This window comes from Xenia sp. Carnegie-2017, unplaced genomic scaffold (genome assembly GCF_021976095.1).
Source record: "Xenia sp. Carnegie-2017 unplaced genomic scaffold, XeniaSp_v1 HiC_scaffold_6, whole genome shotgun sequence".
In the NCBI taxonomy this organism is placed as follows: Eukaryota; Metazoa; Cnidaria; class Anthozoa; order Malacalcyonacea; family Xeniidae; genus Xenia; species Xenia sp. Carnegie-2017.
Genome location: NW_025813526.1, coordinates 2,235,272 through 2,252,309, shown reverse-complemented (window position 1 = coordinate 2,252,309; position 17,038 = coordinate 2,235,272). Strand labels below are relative to the sequence as shown.

Here is a 17,038-nt window from a genome sequence, read left to right as displayed (position 1 = left end):
CTTTTCTTTGAGTTCAACTGAACAAGTTCCAATGACGGTATATTGTAGCTCGAAAATGTGTTTATCCCCATGATTGAATGATTGATAAATTTTATCATTATATTCATCAACTATAAAGCATTATGAACGAATAAACATGCGTTTTCTTTGGGACATATAGTCTCTTTAACGCATGTTTCTTTGAGATTTTCAAGGTCAGTAGGAGTGTGATTACCTTCACATAGTCGATTAAGAATCTCTGCAAAATTCTTGCTTTTTCTCTGCCGCATGATTTCATCAAGCTGAAACATTCTGAAGTATTTTCTCCAAAGATTTGGAGCAAGAATATTGTAAGAACTTAAACATTGAATATCTGTGAATATTTAACCATCCATATGTGAATATTTAATTGCGCAAAATAGTTTATTGGATTTCTTTATCAAATTCAAACTTGATAAAAGATTTCTCTCTCGATTTTTGATTTAACATCTTACCTAAAGATCGATATTCGTTATCTTGCAATTCATTCAAAATAAGTGATTTGCTAATTACTAGGTACAGAAGATGGTATACGCAAATTTTCTGCAAGATGGTCAAATGCTTCGTTTAAATCTGGATTTGTATCACGCATCCCTCGTTCTGATCATGTCGTTTATCATCTTGTGTCACTGTTGCAATGTTATCAAAAGCCAATTTCCAAGGTGAATTGACGTCCAATTTCATTTAAGTCATTACCCCGAACAGCATACTGCTCTATTTGCTCGCTAACTCATTCATTTTTGGCCTTTGAAAATATATGATACAATAAACATTGCACATTTTCTCAACACGCCCGAAGACAAGAAGGGTTATAATTATTAATTCTCAAAAAGATTGTCGGTGTATTAAAAGATGATCGTATCGCAAGGATATACTGACGTCCTGAAACATCAAACTTTTGTAATAGTTCATCAAAAGTGATGTCTTTACCTTCCTTAAAACCATTCGGTTTTTTTTTCAATTGCTTTCCACAGTTGTTTGCCGTCTTTTTTAAAAATTGGAGATGTGTCTTCATCAAGTGGATAAGGAATCTGAGTACATCTCATTGGTGATGTGGATTGTACAACCTACAAATATTTTCAGACTTTCTCCTGCAATTGTAAGAATGCCTGTGTGTTTGTCTATATACCACATGAAGTATTTCCCAATCATTTTTGAATTTGCTACAGATAATTATACTGTCAATATATGTCACAACTTCTTCATCTTTATCAACACCAAACACTGGTGCATTTTCAAGCCATATCAACATACGAATATAACGTGACCCCACTGCTGGTATTCGACTCCATAAAACCAATCTTTCATCATGCCCAACGGAGCAAGTTCTCTTCATTAATACATCTTTTAAGAAAGTATAAAATACATAATCAAAATGTCGTGCACCGGTTCTGGGTCACTTTGCATGAGTCGATACCTTTCCTATCAAGTAACATTGTCCAATTTTTCATCACTATAATCCTTGCGATTAATAAGTTCCCAAGAATTTTTTATAAATGACTCCATTTTGTTTCTGCTGATGAAAAACTGCAAAATAATGATGCTGGTCCTAACTGTCGAATCATAGCAAACAATTCCTTTCTGGCTCGTTCAAAATAAGGTAGTGAACCCCTGAGGGTTTTTAGAAATCTAAAACTATCATCGTGGTTCATTAAACTTTGCACACCTAGGATAGCTTACGAATCACTTGATATAGCAGACATAGATGAGATGAACATTATATACGACGTTGTCCAGAAAAAAATCATTGCACTATATGAAAAACACTGCAGGGTTTGTTTAGTTATCCTGTGGTTTTTAAGTGACAATTGATGTATTTATAACTATATATTATGCAGTCCAAAAATGTTGTTAAACCATTCAAACAATACTGTAAATAAAAGTTCTGTTTAGTTATGTAAGGTTTCCAAGTTGACAATTGATGACACATTTTCTGCTATTTTCAAAAAGAATCTTATATGATTTTCAACGAATGAGTTAATGTCTTGATATAAAATTGAGTGATAAAAGTTTACATAAACATTTTTTTACAATAAATGTATGAATTATCTGACTTGTCACAGGTGAGTATTGATCTTGTTGTCCTTGTGTAATTAGAAATCATCGTACCACAAACTGCCACAACGTTGGCCAGTTCCATTTTAACAATAAAACACCAAACTTTGAGATATTATATTTAAATAGGCTTGTATATCAAAAACACCAGCTGTGTTTTTTGACGTTTTTTTGCTACCACCACTAAAATCGGTACAGTTGATGAATTTGAATAAAATGAAATAGGAAGTAGAAATACCTTTGTAATCTTATTTTATTTTCCCAAACTAGCAATGAACTAACCAACACACTAAACGTATTGTTCGCCAACTTTCGCACATCCAACTATCACGGAGGACTACGACGTACAGACAGAAGAACACTATTTCAATATAGCAAAGTGGTCACCGCTCCCACAAAAACTAAAGAGAAACCCAAGAGTTTTAAAAAGAACTGTTCTGGAATTACTTTCAGTTAAGTGCCATTACTCTTGGCTTCAGGGTATTCACCATAGCGATTGCGCTTTTTAAGGCAATATTAATAATATCCATGAAAAATTTCTTCAATTCTTTCGATTTTTATCTTCTATCAGCGAGAAATTATTTTGATCGACCGACTAGTATTTTTCAATTTCGTTAGACATTTTTTCTCCAAAAATATCAGTTTCGACACGTCATCAAAACAAGTACTTTTGGCGGTGCTTGTACTTCGGGATATGTCTAGAGAATGTTGAACTGTATAGACTCGGTCGCCAAGAAAATCGACTAAAACTCGTGCATGCTGTAATAATTGCTTTTTTGAAAATAATTCAACTTTCCAGCAAATGAAATGTTTCATTTTATTGGCCAAACACTTCCTAGTTTGGCTAAAAAAGTCAGTAGCACTTTTTAAAAGAAATTGGCCATGGTATTTCCTATTTTTGGCAGTGGTATTTACAAGAAATTGCACTGCTCTGAACCACTCAGAGCTGAGAATTTTTTATGTATATTAGGTAAGTAAGTTAAATGAGAAAACCTTCACAAGAATGTAATGTCATGTACATAAAGTGTATAAAGTGCGTTTTAAGTATGGACGGATTTAGCATTGGGGTATCAAGGGGTACTTTGGCTAAAGGAAGTGTAGGAAGTAGCGAGACACCACATTTACTCCTACAAAGCAGATATTTTGGTTTGATAATTGGAAACACACTGAATGAAATTAATTTTCTAAAGAAATGAATAGAAAATTTGCTGAAAAATTTGCATTGTAGGAGCAAAAGGTCGGTATGGCTTTGCTACAGGGTGTAGGGGTGCCAATTTCCTAACAAAATTCTAATATACAAAACAAGCAAAAGCAATTGTGATGGGAGTCAAATGCAAAACACTTCCAACAATCTCTAATCATAATGAAGAGTTAACAGAATTTTAAAAGTCGGACATGCTTCGGAAACCATACAGTAGCCACTGAAATCTAATGGAAACTAAAGCCTCCCTGCAAAACCACAGTATATCCATGACTGGTTTTTAGTACACAAAAAGTCATAATAGATGATCGCTGCTGCGTAATGAATATAAGAAAGGATTCATTCCATCGACACTCTTGAAAGTTAAAGCGCAGGCGTAGAATTTTAACTTCAAAACGGTAAAACAAAATTTCCATAAATGATTCTTAGTTGAGTAGCAAAATGATTTTAACAAATTTGGGCACACTGAAAACGAGCTTGCGATTCAAAATGGCGAGAAATTCAAAATTGACTCATAAACCGACTTTAAATATTATCTAAAGGAAAAAAAATTCTGTCTAACTTCATATCCTGGAGAGCATTTGAATGTATTTATTTCTCAATAAATAATTACCTTAAGTTCTTTCAAGGCTCTTCGTTGTTGCTCCTGTAACTGCTCCAAACGCCTCAAGATATTCTAATAAGAAATAACAGATAATTCTAACACAACTACGTCATACATGGTGTGTAGAAGTGAAAAGTTAGGGAAAATGTCGCTATGTTCATCAACGCGCAAGATTTGTGAAAACTTTAGGTAGTAAGAATGTTGGATTTTAAAAGGTTTCAGTGACAATACAATATTGTCGCAAATAAATAACAAGTTATAAAGTTAGAATTTTGCTGTTGAGAAGCTCCATGAGTACGCGAACGCCCAACTTTCAAACTGAAGACGAAAGTTTGCATACGCATTAGGCAAAATTTCCTGAAGCCTTAACAACTTAATGTCGACAATGCTTGCATTACATTCGCCAGGGGTTTTTAATGCTTTTAAACCATCAAAACAAACATCAAATAGCATTGTTGTATGCAAGCGTCACTTCCGGCAAATGGCTTGCTTTTGTTGGCTCACAAATATTTTTTCCGGTCCATTATTTTCCGTAATGGACCACGGTCCAAAACGCGTAATTTTGCAGTCAAACGTAAACAAACTTCGTGAAGCAAACAGCAAAACAAAAAAAAAGAAATGAAAATTGTGTCGAATTTGTGTCGAAGGAATAATATTATAGCGCGTTCAGACTGAGTACCCTGGCACGGTGCTCAGGCACGAGCACCAATGGGAACACAACTTTTTGATGCTGCCTGCGTATAAGTGCATATACAGCTCTGGGCTCAATAAAGAGAGGCAGTACGCAAGTACGGTGCTGGGGCAATGCAGACCTGCCAACCCCAAAGAATACAAAACCTTGAGATTAATGCAGAAAAACCTGGAGATCTGGCAAAAAAACTGGATATTTCTATTCTTGTATACGACATATTTTTAGATTGATTTATTAGGCAAATGGCAATGATTACCTCAAGTGTTATGCACAAAAATTTTAACTCAACAAGACACATGTACTGTGTTTGCAGAAACCTACTTGTGTGCTCTATTATACAGTGTAGTTGCCTTTTTTGACGACTGTAAAAGTTCATTGTCGGATTTCCACTTGTAGCAAGGGATAGTGTTCTCAGAATAGGCTAGTTTCATTGCCAAAATGTTCGACAGTATCCCATCATTGTTCAAATAGGAACGATTATCAGTTTTATTTTTGCGCACAATACTGAAAAGCCGCTCCTCTTCGGCATTGCTGTGTGGAACAATGAGCACTGCCTCCGCAAATCTTAACAGATTCCGAAATCTTTTCATTGACGTTCCAGGTTGCTTCATTTGTCCAATGAACCACCATAAAACATCTACACGATAATGGAACACCTCGTTTCCATTAGAATCAATACATTCAAGTACTTTGGCAGCTTTCCATGCTTCGTCCCCAATTTCAGAGTCATTAAGTGTTTGATAATTGCAAAATTCTTCATAAAGGGTATCAATTGGCACTTCCTTAAACATTGTGCTGTACCTATCAAGGAAATACTGCACACACTCCCACTCCACCATTATCCGCTGAGAGACATCAATCCAAACTGCATTTTGAACCAACTCATCTTTCAATGGAAATTTCTTTAAAATATAGCTAAACGAGTTTTCAAAATAGGAATGGGCAGCAGCATAGAATTTATTCACTGAAGTTTCTGTAATGTCTCCCTCATTCAAAAGCCTAGAAAGTGTAGGCTTAGTAACACCACCAAGAAATATTGACTGGTTTGGTTTGAACATTGCATCGTTTGATAGGTCAAGCTGTTTATGTTCTGCATCTTCAATAAACTTAGGCTGCACAATACGACTTGCAATCTTTTTAACCAAACGCAACATGGCTTCTCTTAACACCTGGATTGTAGGTTCGCTTCTCTGCAGTAGCTTGTTGAATTCTGTGAACAGCTGCATAGAAGCTTGATGGAACAACAAGACAGGTTCCAAGATGGGATTTGAAAATGCAGATTCCAGTGTTTTGAACCTTTGGTCGGAAAAGTTTTCACTCAAAAAATAAGCCTTGAGAGTCGGAAATTTCTTTAAAGCTCTTTCTACGCAACGCTCCAAAGAAAGCCATCGTGTAGACGTGTAGACACATGCTTCAGGAATTTTTGGTAATCCTGGTCACAGAATTCAAAATATTCTGATAGTTTCCCCTTTCTTTTCTAGCTTTTCTCGAACCAGTAAAATAGGTCAATCAATATATCTTCAATATTAATGCCAAGAACGTCTGTAAAGGCATCGTTTGCTTCAGTTGCAGCAATGTGTGCCAAATGGCAGGCACAACCAGAGATAAAGATGTCAGGATTCTTATTTCTACGACCTGAGGCTATTGAGTTATTGCATACAATCATTGCATTAGTGTTATCAACAATTAGGCTGACTGCATTGTGCCAATGCATGGAAACATTCTGAAATTTTTCATCAAAAACAACAAAAATTGCCTCTGCTTTTCCACAGTCTTCACCTCTTGTAGTACACGTATCATAAAAATGACTTTCAACTTGTTTTGATCGATTCATATCAAATATACGAATCGTCACAGGATTCACTTTCTCTAACCCAGTGTCACTTCCTCCATCTATACCCAAACTGAATGGATGGTTCTTGCAATGTTCAACTAAATATGTATGACAGTGAAGACCCAGTGCGTTGTTGATAATGGCAGAAGATTTTGTACGACCTGAAGCATATGATGCAGCAATTTTTCTATCAGGGAAAACTTCTTTGAATAGTGGACCCAGATGATCAGCCGTTGCAATTGGAAGATTATGCTGCACTAAAAAGTTTGTCACCATGACCTCTGCTTTTATTTGTAGAATCTGTGCCCCTTGCAATGTGTTGTGAAATCAATTGGGTATTTTTAGCAGCATCAACTCTCTTTTTATGTGTTACACATTCACAATGCACCTTAACGTCTCTCAGGCCTTGGTGACTACAATTAATATCCCTTGCACAAGGGATGCAGTGAAAGCTGAATCGATCGTTTGAAACTGGTTTTACAGGATAATTTTGAGACCACAATGGATTGAATTTCACTTTGTACTTTGCAGAGCCATCGTACTTCTTACTAGCTTTGCTTGTACTGCATTCTTGTCTTGACTCTGAACCTGAATCTGCATAATCTTCGATGGAACTTGTTAGAGAATTTCTATCATCATGATTACAATTTCTACCATCAGATTTAGTATCTTTGTCGAGAGGTCGGGAAAAATACAGCAAAGGCGGGAGTCTCCCAGCGAAACCGGGAGAATTGGCAGGTCTGGCAATGGCAGCAAAGGGAACACAAAATTTTGATGGTGCCTGTGTATAAGTGCACAGGTCTAGGTACCACGAAGAAAAGCAGTGCGCAACTACGGTGCTGGGGGAAGGGCACCAATGTGAACAAAATATTTTGATGGGGCCTGTGTATAAGTGCACAGCTCTTGGTACCACGAAGAGAAGCAGTACGCAAGTACGGTGCTGGGGCAAGGGCATCAATGTGAAGACAAAATTTTTATAGTGCCTGTATATAATTGCACAGGTCTGGGTACCACGAAGAGATGCAGTACGCAAGTAAGATGCTGGGGCAAGGGCATCAATGTGAAGACAAAATTTTTATGGTGCCTGTGTATAAGTGCACAGCTCTGGGTTCCACGAAGAGAGGCAGTACGCAAGTACGGTGCTGGGGCAAGGGCACCAAAGTGAACACAAAATTTTGATGGGGCCTGTGTATAACTGCACGGGTCTTGGCACCACGAAGAGAGGTAGTACCCAAGTGCTGTTCTCTGGCACGGTCACCAATCTGAACACAAAATTTTGATGGTGCCTGTGTATAAGTGCCCAGGTCTGGGCACCACGAAGAGATGTAGTACCCCCAAGTATGGTGCACGGCACCAATGTGAACGACGACACCTGAGTAACGTGTACAGAGAGGCACGTATTCAACACATTGTTTCAACACATGGTTCCCCTCCTTCTCCTAGGTCCCTGATTGGTTGATACCACTCGTTTAAAACAAGCTGGGCGTACTGTTTCATTGAACATTTTGATTATCCATCACGGCATTTTACCAATTCCTCTGGTTTTCCAATCTATTCTGCATGTGCTGCAACGCAAAGCGTCTTGCTCCTGGTTTGGAGGCCATTGCTTGAAGCCTTGGAACCTTTCTCTGAAGTTACCGTCTCGCCGAAACGTCCATAGTTTGGGGAGGGGAGCTAAGGTATTCATAATAACAGGAAAATTAACTTCACTGATGAGCGTCTAACGATGAAAATTTTTTGAGTGGATTAAACAATCTAACAACAACACAAGCGTCCTGATTGCAAACATTGTCGCAAAGATCGCACTATACTTAATGAATAAATGAATGAATAAATGAATGAATAAATTATGAATGAATTAATGAATGAATGAATGAATGGTGTGACTAATTAAAGGGGGTTAAATTAGACAATTGACACTAATAAACGCGTGGCCCTAAACAGGATGAAAATATACAATAGATTGAATTATATATATGCAGAGACTTTCGTAGAATTAAGCATAAAAATTAAGCTAAATTTCAATAGACTTTAAAGTAAACTGACTCTGAAGATGACTACCGCCAAGGTTGTCGAAACGTCAGTCAATATCAACCAGAACAGTCCTCCTCCGAACTCTACTAATCTGAACGATTTACATCCACAAACATCAAATATACAATACAGAGTTTAGTGACAAATGTTGAGAGAACTAAAACATTTGCTTCAAATTGAAGAAACACAAGAAAATCAAACAACAAATAAAAGTACTAACTAACTTCTTTCTTACCTTAATAACACATCTTTCGCACGCTGCAATAGAGCCGGCTAAAACTTAACGATACTATTGGCTAGTCTCTCGACAAACGGTCGATTTCATTGGGTTGCAAAACACGATTGATGGAGCCATATCACTCTGCTAAATCTGCATCGAAGTCGTGCACACCTAAAATGATTTTCATGGTCCGACCATACCCATTTGACGAGCAAGACGCTGTGTGCCTTCACGAAGAAAGATGCAATTGATTCGTGTAACTATTTTCTTCATGCGAAAGCCATGGTACCATATACCATCATCGGAGAAAAGTCAAATATTATTTAAGAAATAAAAGATGTTTACTGTGCTTGCACAGGCTTATGCAAACCAATGAGACCTTTAGAAGAACTCGAGAGCAGATCACTGCAAGCCCAGACTGAAGGTAGAGGGTTGCACATGCTCGAGCGTTCTCACAAACGTCTCGGAGGTTTGCATAAGCCAGTGCAACCACGAAAATCATCTTTTATTTCTTTTATAAAATAACAATAATGCAAAAAAGACAGACATTTTAAATTTTCCTCTAAAATGTATCTATGATCGATTTGGCAATTCTTTTTGACTGATTGATTGTTTAGATTGATTTGATTGGTTGAGCTCAGATATGTTTTGCACTGGCTAATGCAAACTCAGCCCTAGACTAATCAGCGCACGCCTTTCATTGTGTTTATTTTACAATGTTTTAGATTAAACAGTGCTTAAATGATTGGTAGTAAATGGCGTTTTTCTTTAATTTTTGCAATCACACATTCATTTCATTACAAATGAAATCTATTACTTTTGCAATGAGAGATTGGAGAAAAAGGATCAAATGAAGTGCCTGCATTTTCATTGTTTTCTATATACATGTAAATAACTTTTCCCTACAATGTAAATACAATGTTGAAAAAATAGCAAGGAAGGCTCATTGATATGTACGTTGTATAGCACATGTTATTATATATCTAGCGCATATGTTATATATTATTATGAAACTCGAAGCCTATATAAAGGAAAGCGATACAATACCCTAATATAACATTGAAATGTTATTTCATTGCATTCTTAAATAATGTTTTACTCTAAGTATAATCATCTACTCTTTGTAAAATTATTTATTGGTCAAACTTTTAACATTTCCACTGACATTTTATGAAGTCATGCTCACCTGACAAATGTTAGCGCGTTAACAATAGCAACACCTACCTCCACCGCAGGGACAATGCCCATACTGACTTCTATCTGCATGAATACGGATTTACCACGTGCTGCAAACCCCATATCACATGCAAGCATGAACTTATGACCTCCTCCTCCAGCCATACCCTCGACTTTGGCAATGGTTGCCTGAGGAAAATCACTGATTCGTTGCAACACTTCCTGTAGGTCTAAGAGTGGCTCAAAGAGACGTCTTGCCGCCGCTGGAATGTCCACCAGCATGTGCATATCTACATGACACACAAAGATTTCTGTATGAGCCGATTGGAACACAACCTTCGCGGTACGGTCTTTCTCGAGCAATTCAGCTAACCAATTGAAATCATCGAGCATCGGTTTTATTTGGACGTTAACTTGAGGAAAGTGAAAGTCACCCAAGAAACTCCTTCTTTTACTTTTACATTAAACGTCTTAAATCCTTCTTACGCCATTTTCAAAATACCTTTGAGATGGAATGTACAAGTAAGAATTAGTGAGAAAATTGTTGGTGTCGACAGCCTGCCAAGTCTGGTCGAGCTATATTTAAATTCGTATACTATATAATCAAGCTTCTTCTAAAATGATAGAAGATAGTGATAACATCTTCTTTGCTTATTGATATGGATTATTCATTGCATCTCAACTTTTTACAAGCTTCTCTACAAATGACAACTGGAGCAAGTGGTCAGCGTTTTTTCAAAGTGGTGGTGATTCATTATTTTCATAATTTGCAGAATACCTGCACACTTATTACGTTGCACGATGTATGAACAATGCTTCCATTATGTTACGTAAAAGCTAGAAGAGCATGATTGGTAGTGTATGGGAACAGGGGAAGTTTTATGAAGATTTCCTAACCTTTTTCTAAAAACAGATGAATTGAACTTAATCTACGTGAATTAAAGCCACATTTATTTATATTTCATTTCATGCTCATACAAGTTGTTAAGGCAAACCTTATACAAAATGCGGTGAAGCTAGCCGTAATTTTTGTCTTCCTGCACAAATTTTTCGCACAAAATTATAAGGAATTTGTCAAGAAATTCTTCCAGTCAATTACTAAAAAATATTTGCAGTACATTAATTCAACATTTCAATATAAATTCGATTAATACAATGCACTATTCATATTCAAAAGCATTTTTTCGCGAAATGTTTTTCCCTGCCACGCAACTGTATTAAAGAAATTTTAATGCTTTCTAAATAGTGTGCAAACAGCGATTGCAGTCTCAAAGAGCTGGTTCTATGGAATGCCAGAGCTGTCTTATGCCATAAAACTTTGTTACGTCTTGTTGATTTATCATTATATGCGGTCCATTCGTCATTATATGCAGTGATCGTTTCATTGTATGCGGTCCGCCATCATTATTTGTAGTGATACTTTTGTTATATGCAGTCCATCTGTCATTATATGCGTTCCATTCCTCATTATATGCAGTGATATTTTTATTATTTGCGGTCCATTTGTCATTATATGTAATGCACTTTTCATTATACCTTAACTTATTATGTGGTTATTTTGGTATGTTGTTAATTCATTATGTGGTTATTTTGTTATGTAGTAATTTCGTTATGTGGTTATTTCGTTATGTAGGAATTTCGTTATGTGGTAATTTCGTTATGTGGTTACTTCGTTATGAGCTTATTTCGTTATGTGGTAATTTCGTTATGTGTTTAATTCATTATGTGGTTATTTTTATTTCTTCGTTATGTGATGTCTATGCGGCCATGGACTGCCAACATTTTTTGTTTGGCAGATCGACTGCAAAGTAGCATTCCCTCTACGATAACAAAGCACACTCTTTACAACGCAGAGCTAGGACTGAAAAAGATCAAATTTCAGCTTACTGACAATGAAGAACAAGTAGCAGAAAAAATATGTCTGAAGAGAGCTGTCTGATGGGGGAGACTATCGGATTTCCTCTACTTCGGGATGGTGGTGGTTTCGAGATACTCCACTGCGAATCAAATTGCCGGCACTTGACCATGATAAAATGTCAGTGGTCGGTCAAACAACTTAAAGCAAACTTTGGCAGTCAATCTAAGATCTATGTAAGACCAATACAAAAAGGTCTTTCAACAAAACCTCTCAAACCAGAACCTGTGCTTATTGTTAAACAAGTGTGCCATGGATGTAACAAAGACTTTCTCATGAATGAGTTACGGTCTCACTTGTATACTTGTACCGCTGGACTTTCTAGCTCATCTGAATCCAATACAGTAGATGCTAGTAGTAATACTGTTTTGCCTAGAAGAAGTCAAGAACCGAACATTAGCAGCACAAATCATCTACCTGATGATGTACAAATGAGTTTAAGTAAATCAAATGCAAGCAATATCATCATGCAAGAAAAATAGATTTGACTAGGGTTTACTTGAAAGATGGTGACAATGGATGAAATTAATGGATTAGAAGACATATTTTTTACTTTAGAAGTCCAATTTTATGAAGAGATAATCCCAAAATTGTTGCAATTCTACAGTTGCTGGATGCAGTTAATTGATATTGTGGTGATTTATTAGTTTTACTTCATTTTTATGTTCTTTAAATTCTAGCTAGCACAAGATCGAGGAGGTCCAAGAAAAGAATTTTTCCGTTTGATTGGTTATTAATAATAATAACGTATTATTTCTATTGAATAACCTAACATAGATTAAAAGACAATTTGCATGAAAAATATTGCTAGTTTGGACAACTGGCTTTAGTGATAGTGGCAAAGCCCGCAGTAAAACAGTGGCATACCCAGCTGGATAATTGGGGGTGGGGGAAATATTTGCATGTTCATGTTCTACTGTATTAAATTCATTTGAAATCAATTTTCTTTTGCGGATGATAACATGCTTAAATGAATACTGCTCCCTCCAAATCATCAAGCCTAGATACACCACCACTGCAATAAAACAGGAAAGAGCACTAGATATGTACACATACGCCTTCATTTAATACATTTAAAAGTGTTTATTTCAAGGATGACAAAATTTCTAAACTTTCTGGAACATAAATGCCAAAGTCCTTGTCTTCAAAGAAGAATTTAGTTTGTTATCAAATGTATTTTGTCACCTCCTTTGTACATAGTATCTTGCTTTCTTTTAGCTCTCTCGGTGGTGGGGGTCAGCGGCAACACCTTAACCCTCGACCAGCTAAAAGCAAAAATTGGTCTTCATTCATCCAAAAAAATCTTGGACTCGTGACTTTTGCCTTTTAACTGAAAGTAATCAAAACAGAATGGGGCATTTGAATTTATGTGTGGAGAAGGTGGTGGATATTCACTGCCTCTTTGCCTGATTCCTACCCCATCATATGGATACAATGTCCCATACAATAAGGATATGGTTGGTTCCAACAACAGAATTACATACGCCCAATGAAACAGTCATTGCCTGTTGAAAAAGCTGATTGGCAAGAAGTGTTAATGGTTAGCCCATCGCGACTCCGTCGATTTGGTCAAAAAATTGTACGTTAAAATAGGAAATGAGTTTGTGAGGTGGCAATGAAAAAAGTTGTTTTAGGTCTTGTTTTTTAATGATAATGTCGGGCTGGTGTGAATAAATAAGATCTAATGCAATGTCTATGGTTTCGGATAAAGGGATGTTTGTGAAAAGACTTTGGACGTCAAAAAAAACACGAAGTAGTTGCTGTTGCTGTGGTTTTGGGTGTGTAGTTCGTTAACAAAAGTAAAAGAGTCTGATGTAGTGTAATCATTGGGTATGACAGGGTTAAGTAGAGTGCATAAGTACTTGTAGAGATTAAAGTTATATGAGTTGGTGGACGACACTATAAGTCGAATGGGAGGGGAATTATAGTTTTCTCTATGATTATGAAGTTTGAGGAGACCATAAAATCGAACTGCTTGTGAGCCTCTAGGGAAAACTGAAGAGTATATATGGTTGTCTATTCGCCGTTTCGGAAATGGTAATTACACTGCGAAGACTAGTGACTAGTTGACAACGCACGTTGCATTGTGGTATATTTGAGGGGACGCTTTGCTTTACTAGCTCGTAAACAACTTTGTTTTTTACCTGGGGAATTTATTTCGGTATCATTGTTAGCAAAATACTGAATAGTTGGAGTTGATTTCTGACTGTAAAATAATAAATATAATGGATGAACAGCATAATTGCGCTGAAAAAGATCGAGTTTGCCTTCATTCTGACTGTGACATTGTATTAACTGAGGATGACATACCTGGTACCAAGCTCTATAAGCCAGTCGAACAGTGCTCGATGGCAATATTAAAGAGATGGCTTTCGTGTCGTGGAGCTAATATTACTGGGAAAAAGCTTGAGCTTGTGAACAGGTATGTGGATTTTTTTTATCAATTATCAAATTATGTGCGACTGTGCAACCTCTCAAACGTCTTAAAATAATTGCTTATTAATGTATCTTTTCAGAGTAAAGAATTACATTAACAATGGATTGGATGGACAAGTTGTTGACCCTGACAGTGGAAAGAACTATCGAAAAAAAAGGATCACTCTAAGTACTCCTCAGACGACACCAGATGAAGCATTTCCCATGTCTGGATTCCAAACAGATCTTTCAATTTTACCAAGGGTGAGGTATGCCAACATTTGGAAGTTTCTGATAGATGATGTTGAAGTTAAAAAGCAAGTATCTACTGAAAAACCTCTCGTGAAAGGTTATAATTTCTTCAAGTCTGGCAATGTTCAACATGTTCTATCACAAACAAGAAATGGTTTATATTTTATAAAAAGCAAAGTGCTACCTTCCATGAAAAAAGATAGTTATATAGTCAAAATAACAATGAATGAAAGATCTCTTGTGCAAAAAGCTTTCTGTGATTGCCCTGCTGGAATTGATGGACGCTGCAATCATGTAGCTGCTACATTGTTCTTGCTGGAATCTCTAGATTGTTCTTTAAATAAAGTAAACAATTTCGGCTTGCAAAATTCTGTTACTCCTTGCACTTCAAAGCCTTGCACTTGGAATATTCCTAAAAGAGCAGCTAAAGCTTCCACAATACAGGACATGAAGTTTATAAAGCATAGTTATAACAAGGAAAAATTCAAATCTGCTGAGCACATCTTAATCAAAAAAATTCCAGAGAAACAAAAACCATCAAATGAGGATCTACATTCTTTTTACAAGAAAATAAAGATTCTGGAAGCTGAAACAGGAATGAAGACTGGTTTGAGCTTCATTATTCCAAAGCCAAATGATGAAAATAACTTTGGGACTTCTGAAACTTCTGACTACAATCCTTCATATAGTGCTCATTTAGATGGTACAAGTATGCAGCTGGTTTCTCCAAACAAATATCTACCAATGTCACTAAATGAAATAAAAGCCAGGAGTGAAAGGGTTAAGAAAAGGTTGCTAGCATCAGTGAGTGACCGCGATCGCATAATGGAACTTACTGTCAATCAACATGAGTCAAAACTTTGGTATGATGTTAGACAACCTCGTATTATAGCATCAAAAGTCAAAAGAGGCTTAATAAAACCAACAATAAGTCCTACCAACACCAATAACTACCATACACCAATTCAAACTAAAGCAATGAAGGATGGAATTGAATCAGAAGCTGGCATACTTAAAAAATATGAATTAATTTCTGGAAATACTGTTAGGAAGGTGTGATTTATCATTTCCTCTACTCATCCTTTTCTTGGGGCATCACCTGATGGAATTACAAATGACAACGTACTACTAGAAATCAAAAAGGTCACCGCCAAAGAGAATGAATCTTTCATGGATACATTGTGCAGGTTGTACATTTATAAGAAAAAAAATGGGAAACTTTGCATAAATAATAATCATAAGTATTATTACCAAATGCAACAACAATTGTTTTGTGCTGGTGGAAAAGTGTGTCATTTTGTTGTTTCTAATGGTATTTGGGTTCACATTGATGAAATTTGTTTTGATGAAGTGTTTTGGAATAAGACTCTTCCTAGATTACAGCAATTTTATTATAACCATGTTTTTCCAGAACTTGTATATCCCAATATAAAATTTAATTGTGAAAGGTGGGGCAAAATTGTTCAATTCCCAGCCCAATTGTAATATAAAAGTTGTATTAAATATATTAATTTGTAAGTAATGATCATAAATGTTCAAATTTTGTAATTTTACCATCCTATACACAGAGTTCTATTTACAATAATACAGACCGCAGCATTTCATTTTGTCCAAATCTGATACATTGTGTCAATATTCAACTACCCTAAAAATAATTATGTTATTAAAGGCGGCCAGAAATTTGATATACAAACTACTACAATCCATATGTCTGAGGCTATATTCGCAAGAGAAACGGGCATTGAGCGATCAAATATATGCCAGTTTTTTAATCTTTCCATGCACCTTTCTACATGAATTCGTAAACATGCTATTTTCTTGTTATGTTTGCTTTCTTCTGCAGTAAATTGAGATTTTCTTTTGAGAAAATGAGGTATAACAAGTGATGCACCAATTTCTGCTAGTTCATCTTGTATTAAAAACCCTTTATCAGCCATAACAGCATCACCATAATTTAATTTTTCAAGATAACCAGATCTTTTTATTATTTCAGGATCACTAATTGAACCTGAGAAAAGGTCACTGGCAAATGACACAACACCATTTGGTGTAATTCCCACCAAAGCTTTCATTGTGGAGTGAGATTTGTAGCTTGAATAGCAGGCTGCCTTATTGTTCAGGCTGGAGGGTGATTCCATTGTAATTTCAGTGCAGTCAATTATTGACACAACATCAGGACATAGTTGCTGGAATTGCAAAGGCATAACTGACTGAATGAGTTGTTTGCTAGGCCATTGAATACATAATGGCTCAAGCTCTTGTCTCATGAATCTTAACCAACTTCGCACAATGACAGAAACAGTGGAAACAGCAACCCTAAAACGATGAGCAAGATCTTTTTCTAGTAATCCAAGTCTAAGCCTTAAGAGTACCATAGTGAATTCCTGCCACTTTGTTAACTTTCGTTGATGGCCAATTGCTCGCCCAGAATTTGATGTATTGCTGTTTGTTTGAAAAACTCTATAATGAATTTTGTGTGTTTTGTCTTTCAATAGGTCAAAGCACATTAGGACATGGCTATAGGTAGGAAAGCAAGTATAAAAAGCAATGTTGTCATTGGACATTTTATAATTATCAAGGTCAAATTGAGGCTCGTTGTTTAATTTAAATGTGAGCACCTGCA

At 36.2% G+C, this 17,038-nt stretch overlaps 2 protein-coding genes and 1 pseudogene across 2 annotated transcripts; 1 reads left to right on the top strand and 2 right to left on the bottom strand.

Moving 5' to 3' along the window:
• Positions 1 to 7,896: 7,896 nt before the first annotated feature.
• On the bottom strand, positions 7,897 to 10,324 carry LOC124458364 (annotated as a pseudogene).
• A 3,649-nt stretch (positions 10,325 to 13,973) lies between these two features.
• LOC124458362 lies at positions 13,974 to 15,474 on the top strand. The gene is made up of 2 exons (XM_047008391.1): positions 13,974 to 14,170; positions 14,265 to 15,474. The coding sequence occupies exons 1-2, from the start codon at positions 13,974 to 13,976 to the stop codon at positions 15,472 to 15,474; spliced, it is 1,407 nt and encodes a 468-aa protein (XP_046864347.1).
• Positions 15,475 to 16,070: 596 nt separating this feature from the next.
• Positions 16,071 to 16,790, bottom strand: LOC124458361. The gene has a single exon (XM_047008390.1). It carries the CDS (start codon positions 16,788 to 16,790, stop codon positions 16,071 to 16,073), a length of 720 nt encoding a protein of 239 aa, XP_046864346.1.
• Positions 16,791 to 17,038: the final 248 nt, after the last annotated feature.

What these genes read in the sequence shown, in the direction of transcription:
- LOC124458362 (XM_047008391.1), top strand. Translation starts at nt 13,974, where the DNA reads ATGGATGAACAGCATAATTGCGCTGAAAAAGATCGAGTTTGCCTTCAT. An exon ending in AAGCTTGAGCTTGTGAACAG is followed by an intron (nt 14,171 to 14,264) that starts GTATGTGGATTT and finishes GTATCTTTTCAG; the next exon opens with AGTAAAGAATTACATTAACA.
- LOC124458361 (XM_047008390.1), bottom strand. Translation starts at nt 16,790, where the DNA reads ATGGTACTCTTAAGGCTTAGACTTGGATTACTAGAAAAAGATCTTGCT.